Source organism: Choristoneura fumiferana, chromosome 26 (assembly GCF_025370935.1).
Source record: "Choristoneura fumiferana chromosome 26, NRCan_CFum_1, whole genome shotgun sequence".
Taxonomy (NCBI): Eukaryota; Metazoa; Arthropoda; class Insecta; order Lepidoptera; family Tortricidae; genus Choristoneura; species Choristoneura fumiferana.
Window position 1 is genome coordinate 2,003,662 of NC_133497.1, and position 13,952 is coordinate 2,017,613.

Genomic DNA, 13,952 nt, shown 5'->3' on the forward strand with positions numbered 1-13,952 from the left:
ACCACGGGGAATTTGATTCTTGTGTACGCGGCAACACAGAATGGCGTTTAGGGTTCATGTTATTTTATTTTGTAATTTCGAAATTATACGATATTTACTGATGGTATGTGATCCCAGTGTCCTTCTTATTTCTTGTAGTATTATTTTTAAACAGTTTCACTGCGAAAACTGGCATTTTACTTCGGTTTATGACCAAAATTTAACAAAAATTCGGGACATGCACATTACGCACAGCTTGCAAAGCGACTGACTCGCCTCGGGCTCAGGTACGCCGATTTCGGCGTACTATTTGCTGCCGCATTTGACAAGTACGCCGGCGGTATCTAGTCGAGCGAGCGCGCGAGACCAATCATTCATCTAAGTACATAACATAATCTGTGGCATTACAATTTGACAATAATTCAAGCACGGCTTAGGGTCCTAAATGAACCATGACAAAAAACTTTTTTATTTCTCTTCTTTTAGCTTCGATTATTCCTATGTTTATTTAATGGTGTGATAGTGAATATATATTTATTATTAAAATCTGATATTTAAATTCTTTGTATTTACTTGTAACGTAGTAATTTAATAATTTAATTTGTAAAAATACATTGGAAATACTCTTATACATTTCGGACTTTACGATAAATGACAACTGTTTAAGGCCGGGTGCGCATCATGTGATTAAATTTCTATCTTTGTCACTCTTTGCTATTATAAGCAGGAGAGGAACATTTCAAATTGTCAATTTGCTTACGAGTGTAGACCTGCTGTATAACCTTTGTGACGAGACACTGCAGGGGTCAAATGAGGGGCATTACTTAAATTTTGTTTATTTAATTCAGTTTATCACATTTTTGGAATCTGATTTCTGAAAACGCTTCACAAAGCCTATTTCTCCAAATGGTTTTCGATTTATTATATGTTGTCAAAAATTGGGACATCCCAATTGTTTGGTTGAACAGTGGACGTCTTCCGGCTGATGAAGATTGAAGATGTGTGTAGAGTACAAAAAAAAAGTCAAGAGTCATCACAAGATTTATTGAAATCCGTTAAGGCCACACTATGCTCTCAATCCAGGGCACGTAGTGGGAGACCTTGGTGTACCAGCCGGGCTGGCCGGGAGTACCACAGTTTACGCCAATGGAAGTGATCCCGACCACAGTGTACATGCAGTGGAGGCGGTGGTTGAGGATGGTCAAGGGGCCGCCGCTGTCGCCCTGGAAACCAAAGCATATTAAACAACAGTAATTAACTTGGCTGGACACGCTGCACCATTGGAGAGTAGATAAGGCACAATGACAGTAGATGGCAAATAAGCTAGGACGTGTTAAAGGGACGTGATAAAAATAATAAATCAAATTAATCACAATGTGGTATTTCAGTTTCGGAGATGTAATTATGATTGAAACCACTAAAAAACCGTCCAAGAGCGTGTCGGACACGCCCGAAATAGGGTTCCGTAGCCATTACGAAAAAAATAAGTAATATTCTTCTAAAGATTTCGTATGTTGTACGGAATATTCCAAGTTTAGGTATATTTTATACCTTAGGCTGCTATTTACTCTTAAACTACTAATAATTCTCAAGAAAACTTAACCGTTATAGTTTTCCCTGTAAGTTTGATATACTTGCTACCATCCTGAATTTTTCCACCCACCGGTTTAGATTTTAGAGGGGGGATGCACGATTTTAATAAAAAAATAACACTTTAAAGTTGAATATTTTGCACACAAATCACTGAATATTCTTTTCCTTTTTCTTTCTTTCCTACCTGGCAAGTATCAGCTTTTCTACTGTAGTCTCCGTAGCAGACTTGTATCGTGTTGTTGAAGGTGGACCCCTTTTTGACGGGGTAGTTGACGCTGCATTCTCTGTCTGTGAACTCCGTTAGCGTCACCTGCAAGTGTATGAATTGGGGTTATCTATTTTCTTAGGTGCTCTCTAATTTAGCAGACATAAATTTCATAGAATTTCGTTTCGCACAAAATGTTTCATAATAATATTTGGTCCTTGTATTTTTACCTCGATTATTATTGTTTCAACATATCCTTAATATCATTAGCATATACGCCAACGATGGGGAATGAGGATAGCATCAAGGAACGTTTTTATGAAGAACTCTGCCAATGTCTTATAAAGATCCGCCCAAGTGAGCAAATATTATTGCTAGACGACTTTAACGCGAGAGTTGGCCAGGATCACGAGTCGTGGCCAAACGTGATTGGTAAACATGGTATGGGCAGTATGAACAGCAATGGACGAATGCTCCTGACTCTGTGTGCCCAATACGACTTGACCATTACCAACACTTTGTTCAGATTACCGGACAAGTATAAGACGACCTGGGTGTCAAAATATTCTAGACTCATAGCCATGTGTGGCAAGTTCCTTGAATCTGCTCGCACAAATTCACTCATTTCGTATTGAAAGGTGAAGCCGCTAAAATAGAAAATATGGTCTAAAAGTCAAGCCAAGTGTCGTCGAGAGTGCAAGATAGCGTTGTCGAAGAAGCAGAGCCAAAATAGTCGTCGAAACTATCCAATCGTGGTCCAATTATCATGCAAAGGTCGTGGAGAAATGCGGCAAATTTTAAAGTACTGAGTTTGTGCTGAGCGGTCTTTAAAAATTATCCAAAAAACACACTGATCGCACCAAATCGCAAAGTAAATAAAACGGTTTTAGGCTAGATTCTACTTGACAGTGACAGCAGTGACAGTTGACTTCGTTTTTTTTTTACTGTTTCTACTAAGTACTGAGCCCTCAACGGTTCTGCTATTTCAATCTCACAAACGTCATATCGACCACTTAAAAAAATATTTCTAATTAATAAGAGGAAATAAAAATAAAAGAGCTGCAGTTCCTCGATTATTAAGACGTCGACTATCGAAGAAAAATATATTTAGCACCTCTTCAAAAAACTTTACTTAGCCAATTGCTTACGCAATCACGCGAAGACGGTATATCTCTCAAGTTTGCGTTACCCGTGTTATGCGTGGTGCAAACTGTTGGACAGACCATAGGCTGGTTATCTCGAAAATGAAACTGCGTCTTCATCTACCACGTAGGTCTTGTACACCCAAACCAACATCTTTTGACTTGGACCGGTTAAACTCTCTAGAAGTTCGTGAGTCATATCAATCTAAGTTGAATGAGACTATTGCAGTCATTTAAGGGCACAAGAACGGGCGAACAACCTTAGCCCTCTCGTCCAATACTTTAAGTAGTCGCTGTAGCCGAAATCGGCCAGGAGAAAAATATATTATTGTTTCAACTATTTACTTGAATGAAACATAACAAATAAAAAACAATTCGATGAATTTTATAATCCTATTTTTTATTTAATAAACTTAATTGTTAAAAAATTGTTCACACAGCTTATTTCTTAACACATATTGTTTGTTCTGTGAATAGGTTTGTGTGCTGTGTGTGTGTGTTTTTATGGCTTGGATTACGTAGCATAGTACCTTAGATGAATGATTGGTCTCGCGCGCTCGCTCGACTAGATACCGCCGGCGTACTTGTCAAATGCGGCAACAAATAGTACGCCGAATTCGGCGTACCCGAGCCCGAGGCGAGTCAGTCGCGTTGCAAACTGTGCGTAGGTGCATTTACCGAAAGTTTTGTTAAATTTTGGTCATAAACCGAAGTAAAATGCCAGTTTGCGCAGGGAAACTGTGTAAAAATAATAGTACAAGAAATAAGAAGGACACTAGGATCACATACCATCAGTAAATATCGTATAATTTCGAAATTACAAAATAAAATAACATGAACCCTAAACGCTGTTCTGTGTTGCCGCGTACACAAGAATCAAATTCCCCGTGGTTGAGATTTTAATAAATTGAATTTTATTGTTATCATCATTAAATGATGATAAATTTTAATAACTTATTTTATTTAAGTATCTAACGTAATTATTATATATACATAACCTAGTTCTATATTATTTAATGTTTATCTTTGTGATATATACACTGAAGGTGTATAAATTGTTACCCGACACTATTTAATTAAGGAGTGAATGTGTCTTAAAATTAAAAATGTCTTCCCATTTAAAAAGCCCAATCAGCTGATTTACTTAGGTATTATATTATGGGAAACGAAAAAAAAATTTTTTTAGTATTTCTACCCATGTTCCTGAAATGTTAACTTTTTACCCAACTGCCCGAAGGAGGGTTATGTTTTTCAAGCGCATGTATGTAAGTATGTATGTATGTATACTTTGTAAACATTTTTTTTATGTTAGTCTTAATTAACCTGTACATTATATTACGTTTAACTATAGGTGCAACGTGTTATCTTAACTACGCAAAACTTCTTAGTTGGTGACTCAATCCATGAATTTTTAGTAATAACTTGTTAATATTGAATGTCCTTAAATATATATTTTTTTAATTAAAAGTGAGGCCTGATCAATGATAAACCTACATCATACCTACCATTTTTTTAAAGAAGAAATCTACGCCTAATCTATACACAAACATATTAATACATTCACTCTTAATTACTTCTTCATTTCTAAGTATTTCCCAAGATACATTTTGTAACCAGTAACTTAATAAACCACAGAATAATTTATTTTCCCAATAACTCGAGTAACAGTGGAGCAGCTGGCAACACAATTCGTCACGCACACTAGCATCCTTGCAAATTGTCTTACACCGTTCTAACGCACACTACAATATTGAGTTGCCGCATTCACGAACCTTTTGTTTTTAGGTAGCGCGGTATCTAGTCGAGCGAGCGCGCGAGACCAATCATTCATCTAAGCATAGTACCTTATTGTTTATAGTTCATTGAATTGCATCGTACCTTCTGTAGCGTGTTGGCAACATCTCCCAAAAAGGACGTGGCCCCCCACCCGGTCGCCACCGCCTTGTAGTGGTCGCCACCGAACACGTCCAGACATGCCGGCACCACCGACACGCCCAGACGGATCCTGACGAGGTAGGATATTTAAAACTTTGATTTCGGCAAAAAACATGTTTCAAACAAACAAATTCTTTATTCACCAAGAACATGGTAGGCAGAGTAGATATTATAATAGTAAGTAGTATCACATATTCTGTCGCTATTGCGGCTTGTAAATATTCAGGTTCTTAAAATTGGGTATTTACTTAAAAACATTTAAAAAATTTAAATAATCATCATCAAAATCAAATTACAGTAGCTTGAATGATAATAACAATTTAGTCACATCTATGTCTCAGTAAGCCGCGGCCTAGTGGTTTGACCTGTCGCCTCTCAAACAGAGGGTCGTGGCCTCGTGGGTTCAAACCCCGGCTCGCACCTCTGAGTTTTTCGAAATTCATGTGCGGAATTACATTTGAAATTTACCACGAGCTTTGCGGTGAAGGAAAACATCGTGAGGAAACCTGCACAAACCTGCGAAGCAATTCAATGGTGCGTGTGAGGTTACCAATCCGCACTGGGCCCGCGTGGGAACTATGGCCCAAGCCCTCTTGTTCTGAGAGGAGACCTGTGCCCAGCAGTAGGACGTATATAGGCTGGGATGATGTCTCAGTAAGGCAAACAATGTCAATAGTTAATAATTAATAATTCAATAATAATAGCATAGTTTGCAAAGCCACATACTATGAAATATTATTATGTATAATATGTTAAAAATTTCTATCACTTCAATTACCTATTATAAAATAAAATTCAAAATTATATGTCAGCAAAAAATCAGACTAGACAATTTTACAAAAATAACATTTTAAAATTTTATCAAGTCATTAACGTCACATTACCCATTACCATTAAATTCCATAAATTCCTTCAATGAATAAAAACATTGTTCCCTAAGCCATTTGAGCAACTTGTGTTTGAATTCTTTAAGTGGTAGATCATTAAGTTGTTTTGATAACATATTAAATACAAGGATCGCCATAGGAAAACAGCTATTTTTGTACAGCTTTGTGTTGATTCTAGGTAATGAGAGTGTGGCAGCACAGCGATAAGCGTTTAGCTACGTCAGCATTCCTATTCCCGCGACACCGGGAACGGCGCACACGACGCCAGTCGCTTCCGCTCCTTCGATAGAAACACGTCGCGTGTGTTACGTGTGCGCCCCGCCTGGTTTCGCCAAAACAAGTCTAACTTAGAAATATATTTCAGGTTATACATTGTGTGTTCAGCTCCTAGCAATTGGTGTAGCAAACTCTGACGATTACATCTAGTGTACCTCAAACTTTATTTCATTTCTATCCCCTCGGCCATATCCGTTGTAGCAAGGTCAAGCCTTGCCAAAGTGGTGACCGTCTTTTTAAATAATTTCGAGTGTGTTTTTACAAATATACACAGCTCGAATATGTACAGCGATGGTACCGTCAGGAGTCCCAAGCCTTTAAAGAGTGGCCTCCAAGAAGTAAATCGTGAGACATCACAGATGCCACGAATGCATTGCTTTTGTGCAATAAAAACAGTCAGTGTCAGTGTCAGTGTTTAGTTCAGTCCGACACTAAGTAATAAAAATCCAAAAAAATATGATAATCAATAAATATACCCCGGATAACACATCAGCTCGACATGTTCTAATGTTTCAAAAAATAAGATACATACTATGTACCTAACCAACTAAAATTTCTTTTTTTTTCTAAAAAATTACAGCATTACAGTAAAAAACCAATGCGCTGTAAAATTAAAATTATACAAAAAAAACTCAAAAATGTGAAGAAATTAAATAAAGACAACAATTAAAGAGTGCGCCGAGTTTCTAGCTCATTTAGGTAAGTATTGTCAAAAGTCAAAAGTCAAAATATCTTTATTCAATTTAGGCTATAACAAGCACTTATGAATGTCAAAAAAAATCTACCACCGGTTCGGATAAACCTCTGTTGAGAAGAATCCGGCAAGAAACTCAACAAGGTATATATTTTTTTATAAACAGATTTACAATATTATTAAATTTCGCATTTTTACTCAAATAAAAAAACAAAAGAAGTACAGATTGAATTAAATAAAATAATACTAATAAGAAGAAGACAAAGAAAACTTACCTAAGAAACCTTAACTAAATATATCTAAGATGTTACTATAAAAATAAAAATTATAAAAATAAAACCCCGTCCAATATTATTAAATGATATGTATACATCACAAGTATTTAACACAACTTTATTTTTAACACAGTAGGTTCGCTATTTGAAGGGATCGCTAATGCGGATCGGAATTATTTCCAAATATCCCTGTCCATGATATAATCATTAACTTTATAATACGCCTTTGATATTAATGTCTTCTTGACAATAGATCTGAATTTTGTATCCGTTTCATTTATAATATTTTTTATTATAAAAACGTATGCAACTTCCCAGGAACGACTTTTTGGTTTTAGCCAGTCTGTAAGATGGAACTTTAAGCTTCCCTGTGTTTCTAGTAGACTTTGGCTTATCGACGTTAGTGAGAAAATCACATATGTTCTTCCTAACATACATGATTATTTCAAAAACATAAAGCGACGGCAGGGGTAAGGATACCTGTTTCCTCAAAAAAAGATCTTAAAGATTCACGCGTCTTCAAATTAAAAAAAAACCAAATTGCTCTCTTTTGTAAGATAAAAATTGACTCAATGTCTGCAGCAGATCCCCATAAAATAAGACCGTACGAAATAATGCTTTTAAAGTAAGCAAAATACACCAACCGCGCCGTCACCATATCGGTTAGCTGCCGTATTTTCCAAACTGCAAAAGCAGCAGAGCTCAATCTACCCGCGATTGATGTGACGTGAGGTCCCCACTGTAGTTTAGAATCGAGCGTTATTCCTAAAAATACTGTTGATTTTACAAATTCAATAGTTTGACCATTTAACTTTATATTAGAAACTGAATTCGAGTTAGATGAATTTATCAACGAGAATTTAATACATTTAGTTTTCTTAGGATTTAGTAGCAAATTATTGGCAGCAAACTATGCGGATATCACGGACAGGGTTTCATTGGGCTCAATGAAGTCGGTATCTTTTCTACTAACCTTGAACAGTTAAAACGTGTCGTCAGCAAACATAACTATACCCGACTTTTGGCTTACCATATAAGTAAGGTCATTTACATAAATAAGATACAGGAATGGGGCAAGAACGGATCCTTGAGGCACTCCCATTTCGACCACAGATCCCTCCGATACCGTTCCGTTAATCGCTACCTTTTGTTTTCTTTGTGTAAGGTAAGATTTAATGAGTTCTAAAGCGAGGCCACGAATGCCATAAAAAAATAACTTACAAATTAAAGTATTATGAACCACACAATCAAAAGCTTTCGAAAGATCGCAGAATACACCTATAGCGTCATGTGATTCCTCCCAAGCTTGCAATATGAATTTAACTAAACTATGACCCGCGTCTGTAGTAGACCTGCCTTTTGTGAATCCGAACTGCTGTGGATGCATGATTTTATGGGTATTAAAATGCGAGATCGTTTGCGTCAGCATTATTTTTTCGAATATTTTGCTAAACGCTGATAGGATGGACACAGGACGATAATCAGAGGGATTATCTTTATCACCTGATTTAAAAATAGGAACTACTTTACTACTTCATCAAATCTGGAAATACGCCTTCATCTTTATACAGCTATTAAAAATAAATGCTAAAGTTGGAGCAACGACATCTAAAATGGAATGTAGAACCTTAACTGAGACGCCCCACACACAAGTCTTCCGTTTTTTTTTTACTTTCCATAATCTAAAAGTCTTAATGATGTCACATGGAGAGACATGCGTAAATTTAACTTTGACTTTGACTATATTTTGATGTAGAAATGATAGACTACTTTGCTTCTCTATTGTCGGTGTAGGTAGTTTAAAGACACATTCGCGCTTGAAGGTGTCGTCCTAACGGGGCCGGGGGAGGGGGGTGATTTCCGAATACGGAATTAATATAACATGCTAAGGATTTAGCAAGCTTGTCGGAGGTCAGTCGGTAGTCACTAATAACATTATTAGTGTCAAAAAATAAAACGTCACTATGACGGCTCGTCATCTTAAACAATAATTTGTTTAAACGATATAAATGATTATTGGATTTATTTAGAGAAGCAGAATAGGGAAACGCACCTATAATAATGTTTTTAACACCTAGTTTTGATAGGGAATCGAACCCAGTTTTTATGTCCGAATACCTAACGTCGGACCCGTCACTTAACATTAATACAATGGTTGACTGCTTAGTCACCTGAGTGAGCATAATTTTTTCTATTATTTGTTTGAATGAGGCATTAGGCATACAGTTATTTATGACACAGCTGTTTGATATATTGTTATACAATAATTTGCCCAATCCCTTTCCTATCCTATCAGAAAATACTAGGGTTTTATTAACATTCTTACAGATATTTCCATCATTAACTGTAGGTATGTCACAGAAGTCCACGCTGCGGGTGGGTAACTCGGACTGATTATCATTATGTAATTTAGTTTGCAATGCGCTCTCGCGCGCTAACAAAGAATTGACGCGCTGTTCGTTAAATGATCATAAATCAACAAGCTCGTTGGCGGCCAAAATGTGTTCACTAATTTGATTTTGACATAATTCGTATTTGCTAGTTAAGTCCCTTAGGGAACATTCTAACCGGTTTATTTCATCCCGTAGCCCGGACGTGTCTGTGACATAAGCGTACCTACTGTGTTGTAATTTTTTATTACATGTTTTTAGCTCGTTTAAGATACTTAAACGATTTTTATATAAAATTGTATTTTTATGAACACTGAGATGTTGTTTATAAAGTCTTTTTATCTTCTTATGAACCTGTTTAACTTAAGATATTTTTTAAATTTATTATGACTTTGAAAATGCACTGATCTAGACTCAAAAGAAGTGTCCTTAGTCAAATCTATTACAACCAGTGACCCAGAAGAACCTACTGCCGGTCGTGTTGAGGAGACGTTTGGTGCTGGCATTATTATTTTGTCATACAGCCGTTGGGTGTTCTCGGCTTCTTGGCGTTCAATCTGTGCATTCATTTAATCCCTTAAGTAATTTAGTTTTGAAATTCAAGTGTAAGATATTTGAGGAATAACTTTATAAATCATACACTGTACACGATTATGGGATCCTTTCGACTGCCATAATTTTATATGTCATAATATATTGTTTGTCATAATTTTTGTTAGTCATAATTTTCAGAGAAAAAAAGAGATATCAAATATTACATTAAAAATCAGCGCGTTGAAGCATAGTTCTCACCGCACATGCTGAGCCTGTAGCATGCACCTTCTCACTATATGTGTTTTTTATGGGTAATAAATGTTTTTTCTTTCTTTTTTTTCTTGCATTACATTTATGACTAGTAATCGGCCATCGGAAGCATTTTATGGCACTTTGACGTCCTATGTAATTAATAGTAACGACTAATATGGATAAGTCAGTGTTGTTCAAAATAACACATTCTTAAAAATTAACTGAATTTAATTTGTAATATCGGGTGTCCCAAAAAGGACGCAAGATTTCAATTTGCCGCCATTTTTGTATTTTAGTGCTGGCAACCCTAGAAAAACTATTTGACAGCTGAATGTTTAGGGTTTGTAAAAATGGCGGGTTATACGAAAGATCAACGCGTTTTTATTATTGAACAATATTTCAAAAGAAGTTTGGCGTGTACGGTTCGAAAATTCCGTGCAAAATATGGTCGGAATATTGACTTGACTTCATCAACTGTGAGCAGAGTGGTTGCTAAATTCAGGGAGAGTGGATCAATTCATGATTTTCATTCCACTGGTCGTCCAAAAACAAGCCGTTCAAATGGCAATGCTTTAAAAGAGGAAATTCGACGCTGCATTGGAGAAATTCAGCCGAGCAAATTCAGCCGTATCTATGCCAAATCTCAAAAAGTTATGAAATAGAAATTTTGACAGAGTGCGTATGTGCCAGCAAAGCCTAGGAGGATATTTGCCTGACGTTTTATTCCACAAATAACCCTATTTTATGTATTTCAAGATTTTATGTACAAATCTTGCGTCATCAATTTCAAATCTTGCGTCCTTTTTGGGACACCCTTTAGTAAATAATCATTATTTTTTCTATGTTTAATATTGTCAATCGATTCCTTTCAATATTGAGGCTCCATTTATATAAAGAGAGCGACCGTTCGACATCACCAGATGTGAGAGGTGCATAGTTGTAAACTGATATTTCGTGGTTATCATTCAAGTTTCTAACGAATTCGTCTTTTGATTCGTTGTATATCAGATCCGGTTGATTCTTTAACCATTAACGAATGGTAAATTTGCGAGGCATATTTTACCAGTGTTCAATTGATTTGATGTATAAATTAATGATAGGGACGTCTATGAGACAAGTACAAGACATGAGTTGACGTAAACTCATTCGTTGGATAGATAATTTTAAGTGACCTGTGCTTTATTATTCATATCATATGTAAAAGACATGTTAAAACCTTGATAGTAACTCAATAAAAAAACATACATTTTAGAAGGTAAAAAAATTGTGCAATAAATTAAATAGTCATGTCCATGTAATAATTTCGTCATCAAATTGACATAAAATGCTTCCGATGGCCGATCACTAATTATGACTAACAATTATCGATCGGTCGATATAGACCCAGTAAACCGTTAGTACCGCGTATACGTATATTGCACTGCACGGCAGGTCATGGATGTGTTTTAGAAGAATAAGAAAACTAGAAGTGCGTACACGTTACATTTTAAAAAAAAATACCTATTCGTCTTAGTAATACGACGAAAATACCTAAAAACGCGCGAGTTCTGAGTTTTCACCAACCTGTCTTAAGCCACCACGCTTCCCCCCAAATTCCCCTATAAACCCTCATGGTCATGGTCAGAGGAGTCTTGTATATTTCTTATATGACTTTTAAGGTGACCCGGGCTATTGTAGCTGGGGGGATATTGTAGACATCTGAACCGTCTGATGGCGTCCTTGACGCCATGTTCGCCATGTTAATGTGTGTTGTGAAGACAGTCTTCTAGCGAACACAACGTAAAATGGCCGAGAAGAACATGGCGTCGTAAGGACGCCATCAGACGGCTCAGATACAATATCCCCCCAGCTACCATAGCCCCCGGTCACCTTATAGTAAAAAATACTTACGGGTCAGTTTCAAGGAGGGCAATGTCATTTTTCCTGGTGATAGAGTTAAAGTGAGGGTGCTTGATGATCCGCTTTATGCGGTACACCTGCCAGGGCTCCACGTCGTCAGTGCGTTTGAGAGCACCCACGATGGCGTAGTTCACGTAACCGCTACCAGAAAAAAAAATATCAAATAAATATTATGGGACAGTTGACACGAATTGACCTAGTTCCAAACTAAGCAAAGCTTGTACTATGGATACTAAGCAACGGATCAACATACTTATACATAGGTAAATACATACTTAAGGGCTTATACTTTCTTAAAAGGCCGGCAACGGACCAATGACTCCGTAAGTAGTTAGTACTCATGGGCAGTCATGTTCGTTTCCCATCAGATGACCCGCTTGCTCGTTTGCCTCCCTCTCATAATAATAAAAGACATATTAAACATCCAAGACCCGATAACAAACATTCGTATTATCATACAAATATCTGCTCCGGCCGGGAATCGAACCCGGAACCTCAAGCTTCGTAGTCAGGTTTTCTAACCACTTGGCCATCCGGTCGTCAATGTTAAATAATTTATTGAATCAGGCGGTCCTTTGCGGGGGTCCATATCAATGAACAATAAACTATTAGGACTTTTCTCGCCCGCGACCTTACAATAGCTACGTCTATGCAACAACTCCACCTCCACACTGTAAGAACACACACAAATCACACAACCCCCACCAACACCACCACCACAAAACAATGGGGCGTCTCGAACTCAATTAAGCTGCGTACGGATAGTGCGTTCCTGTGTTACGCGTAGTCGGGATACGCAGTCCACGCGTACATTGGATACGCGTAGCGCACAGCTCCTGTACGGACCGCCGCGAACCTGAACGCGAGGTCAATCGATCCATAGAGCTGTGAACCGCAGTCAAGACTGAAAATGCACTTTGCCGTCTAAATACAGCGTCTCCGGGCGTGCGCGACCGCTTTGACGCGCGACCAAATACCTACCGACTGATGGCGGCTCGCTGCGAGCCGAGCTCTAGAGTGTACGCGTAGCTGGAAGTACGGACATGGTGTTCCAGGACCCGCGTAACCGACTACGCGTGCCAATGTACGCGCAATCCTTACGCAGCTTTAGAGCTCATCTTCAGAGCAACAGAACCGTTCACCATGCAACCAGATGTTAGTGTGATTTGTGTGTGTTCCTACGGTGTGGAGGTGGAGGAGCTGCATAAACACACATTTGGTGCATACAGATAGCTATCACAAGGTCGAGGGTGAACAAAGTAATTGTTTTAGGTCATTAAAAAGTTGGTTCAGGTAAGTATTACTTTCTGAAGATATTGTCAATTCAAGACAAAAGTACAACTTTTACCAATTTAAGTTACATATCGAAAATACATAGATGCATAGAAAAACCAGAAAAATAAGACCAGTGCAGTTGGAAATCGAACCCAGGTCCTCGACATTCCGTGCCACGTGCTATACCACTACACCACCACTGGACAGTGATGGTGGGCTAGAACTCTGTTAAGTAGCTAACTTAAAGTTCAACAGTCGGGACAAGGTCGGGACCCATTAGGTACATAATAATAATTTTTGAGCTGGTCACGATTTGAACGGGTCCCGACGGTTTGAACTTTAAGTTAGCTACTTAGAAGAGTTCTAGCCCAATACACTTGTTTTCGTCTTTTTAGTATTTTTTAAGGCAGTCGTGTTTTTTTATTTTCTAAAGTTATATTTTACACTTTTTTGAGTTTTCCGTGAAAATGGTAGTTTAAAACTATTATAACATCTATATTATTGTTTTTAGAATGGGCTAATTATTAGCTTTCATTTGATACCCTACTCAGTAGGATTGATTAAAATGTTTTATTGAAAACACAATTTGACGTCAAAATCCGCCATTTAAATTTTT

General features: G+C 37.4%; 1 protein-coding gene across 1 annotated transcript; it reads right to left on the reverse strand.

Moving 5' to 3' along the window:
- Positions 1 to 1,009: 1,009 nt before the first annotated feature.
- On the reverse strand, positions 1,010 to 12,957 carry LOC141443004 (serine protease snk-like). The gene is made up of 5 exons (XM_074108219.1): positions 12,821 to 12,957; positions 12,053 to 12,202; positions 4,798 to 4,924; positions 1,757 to 1,882; positions 1,010 to 1,202 (listed from the first exon to the last, which is right to left on the reverse strand). The coding sequence occupies exons 1-5, from the start codon at positions 12,940 to 12,942 to the stop codon at positions 1,035 to 1,037; spliced, it is 693 nt and encodes a 230-aa protein (XP_073964320.1). The 5' UTR covers positions 12,943 to 12,957; the 3' UTR covers positions 1,010 to 1,034.
- Positions 12,958 to 13,952: the final 995 nt, after the last annotated feature.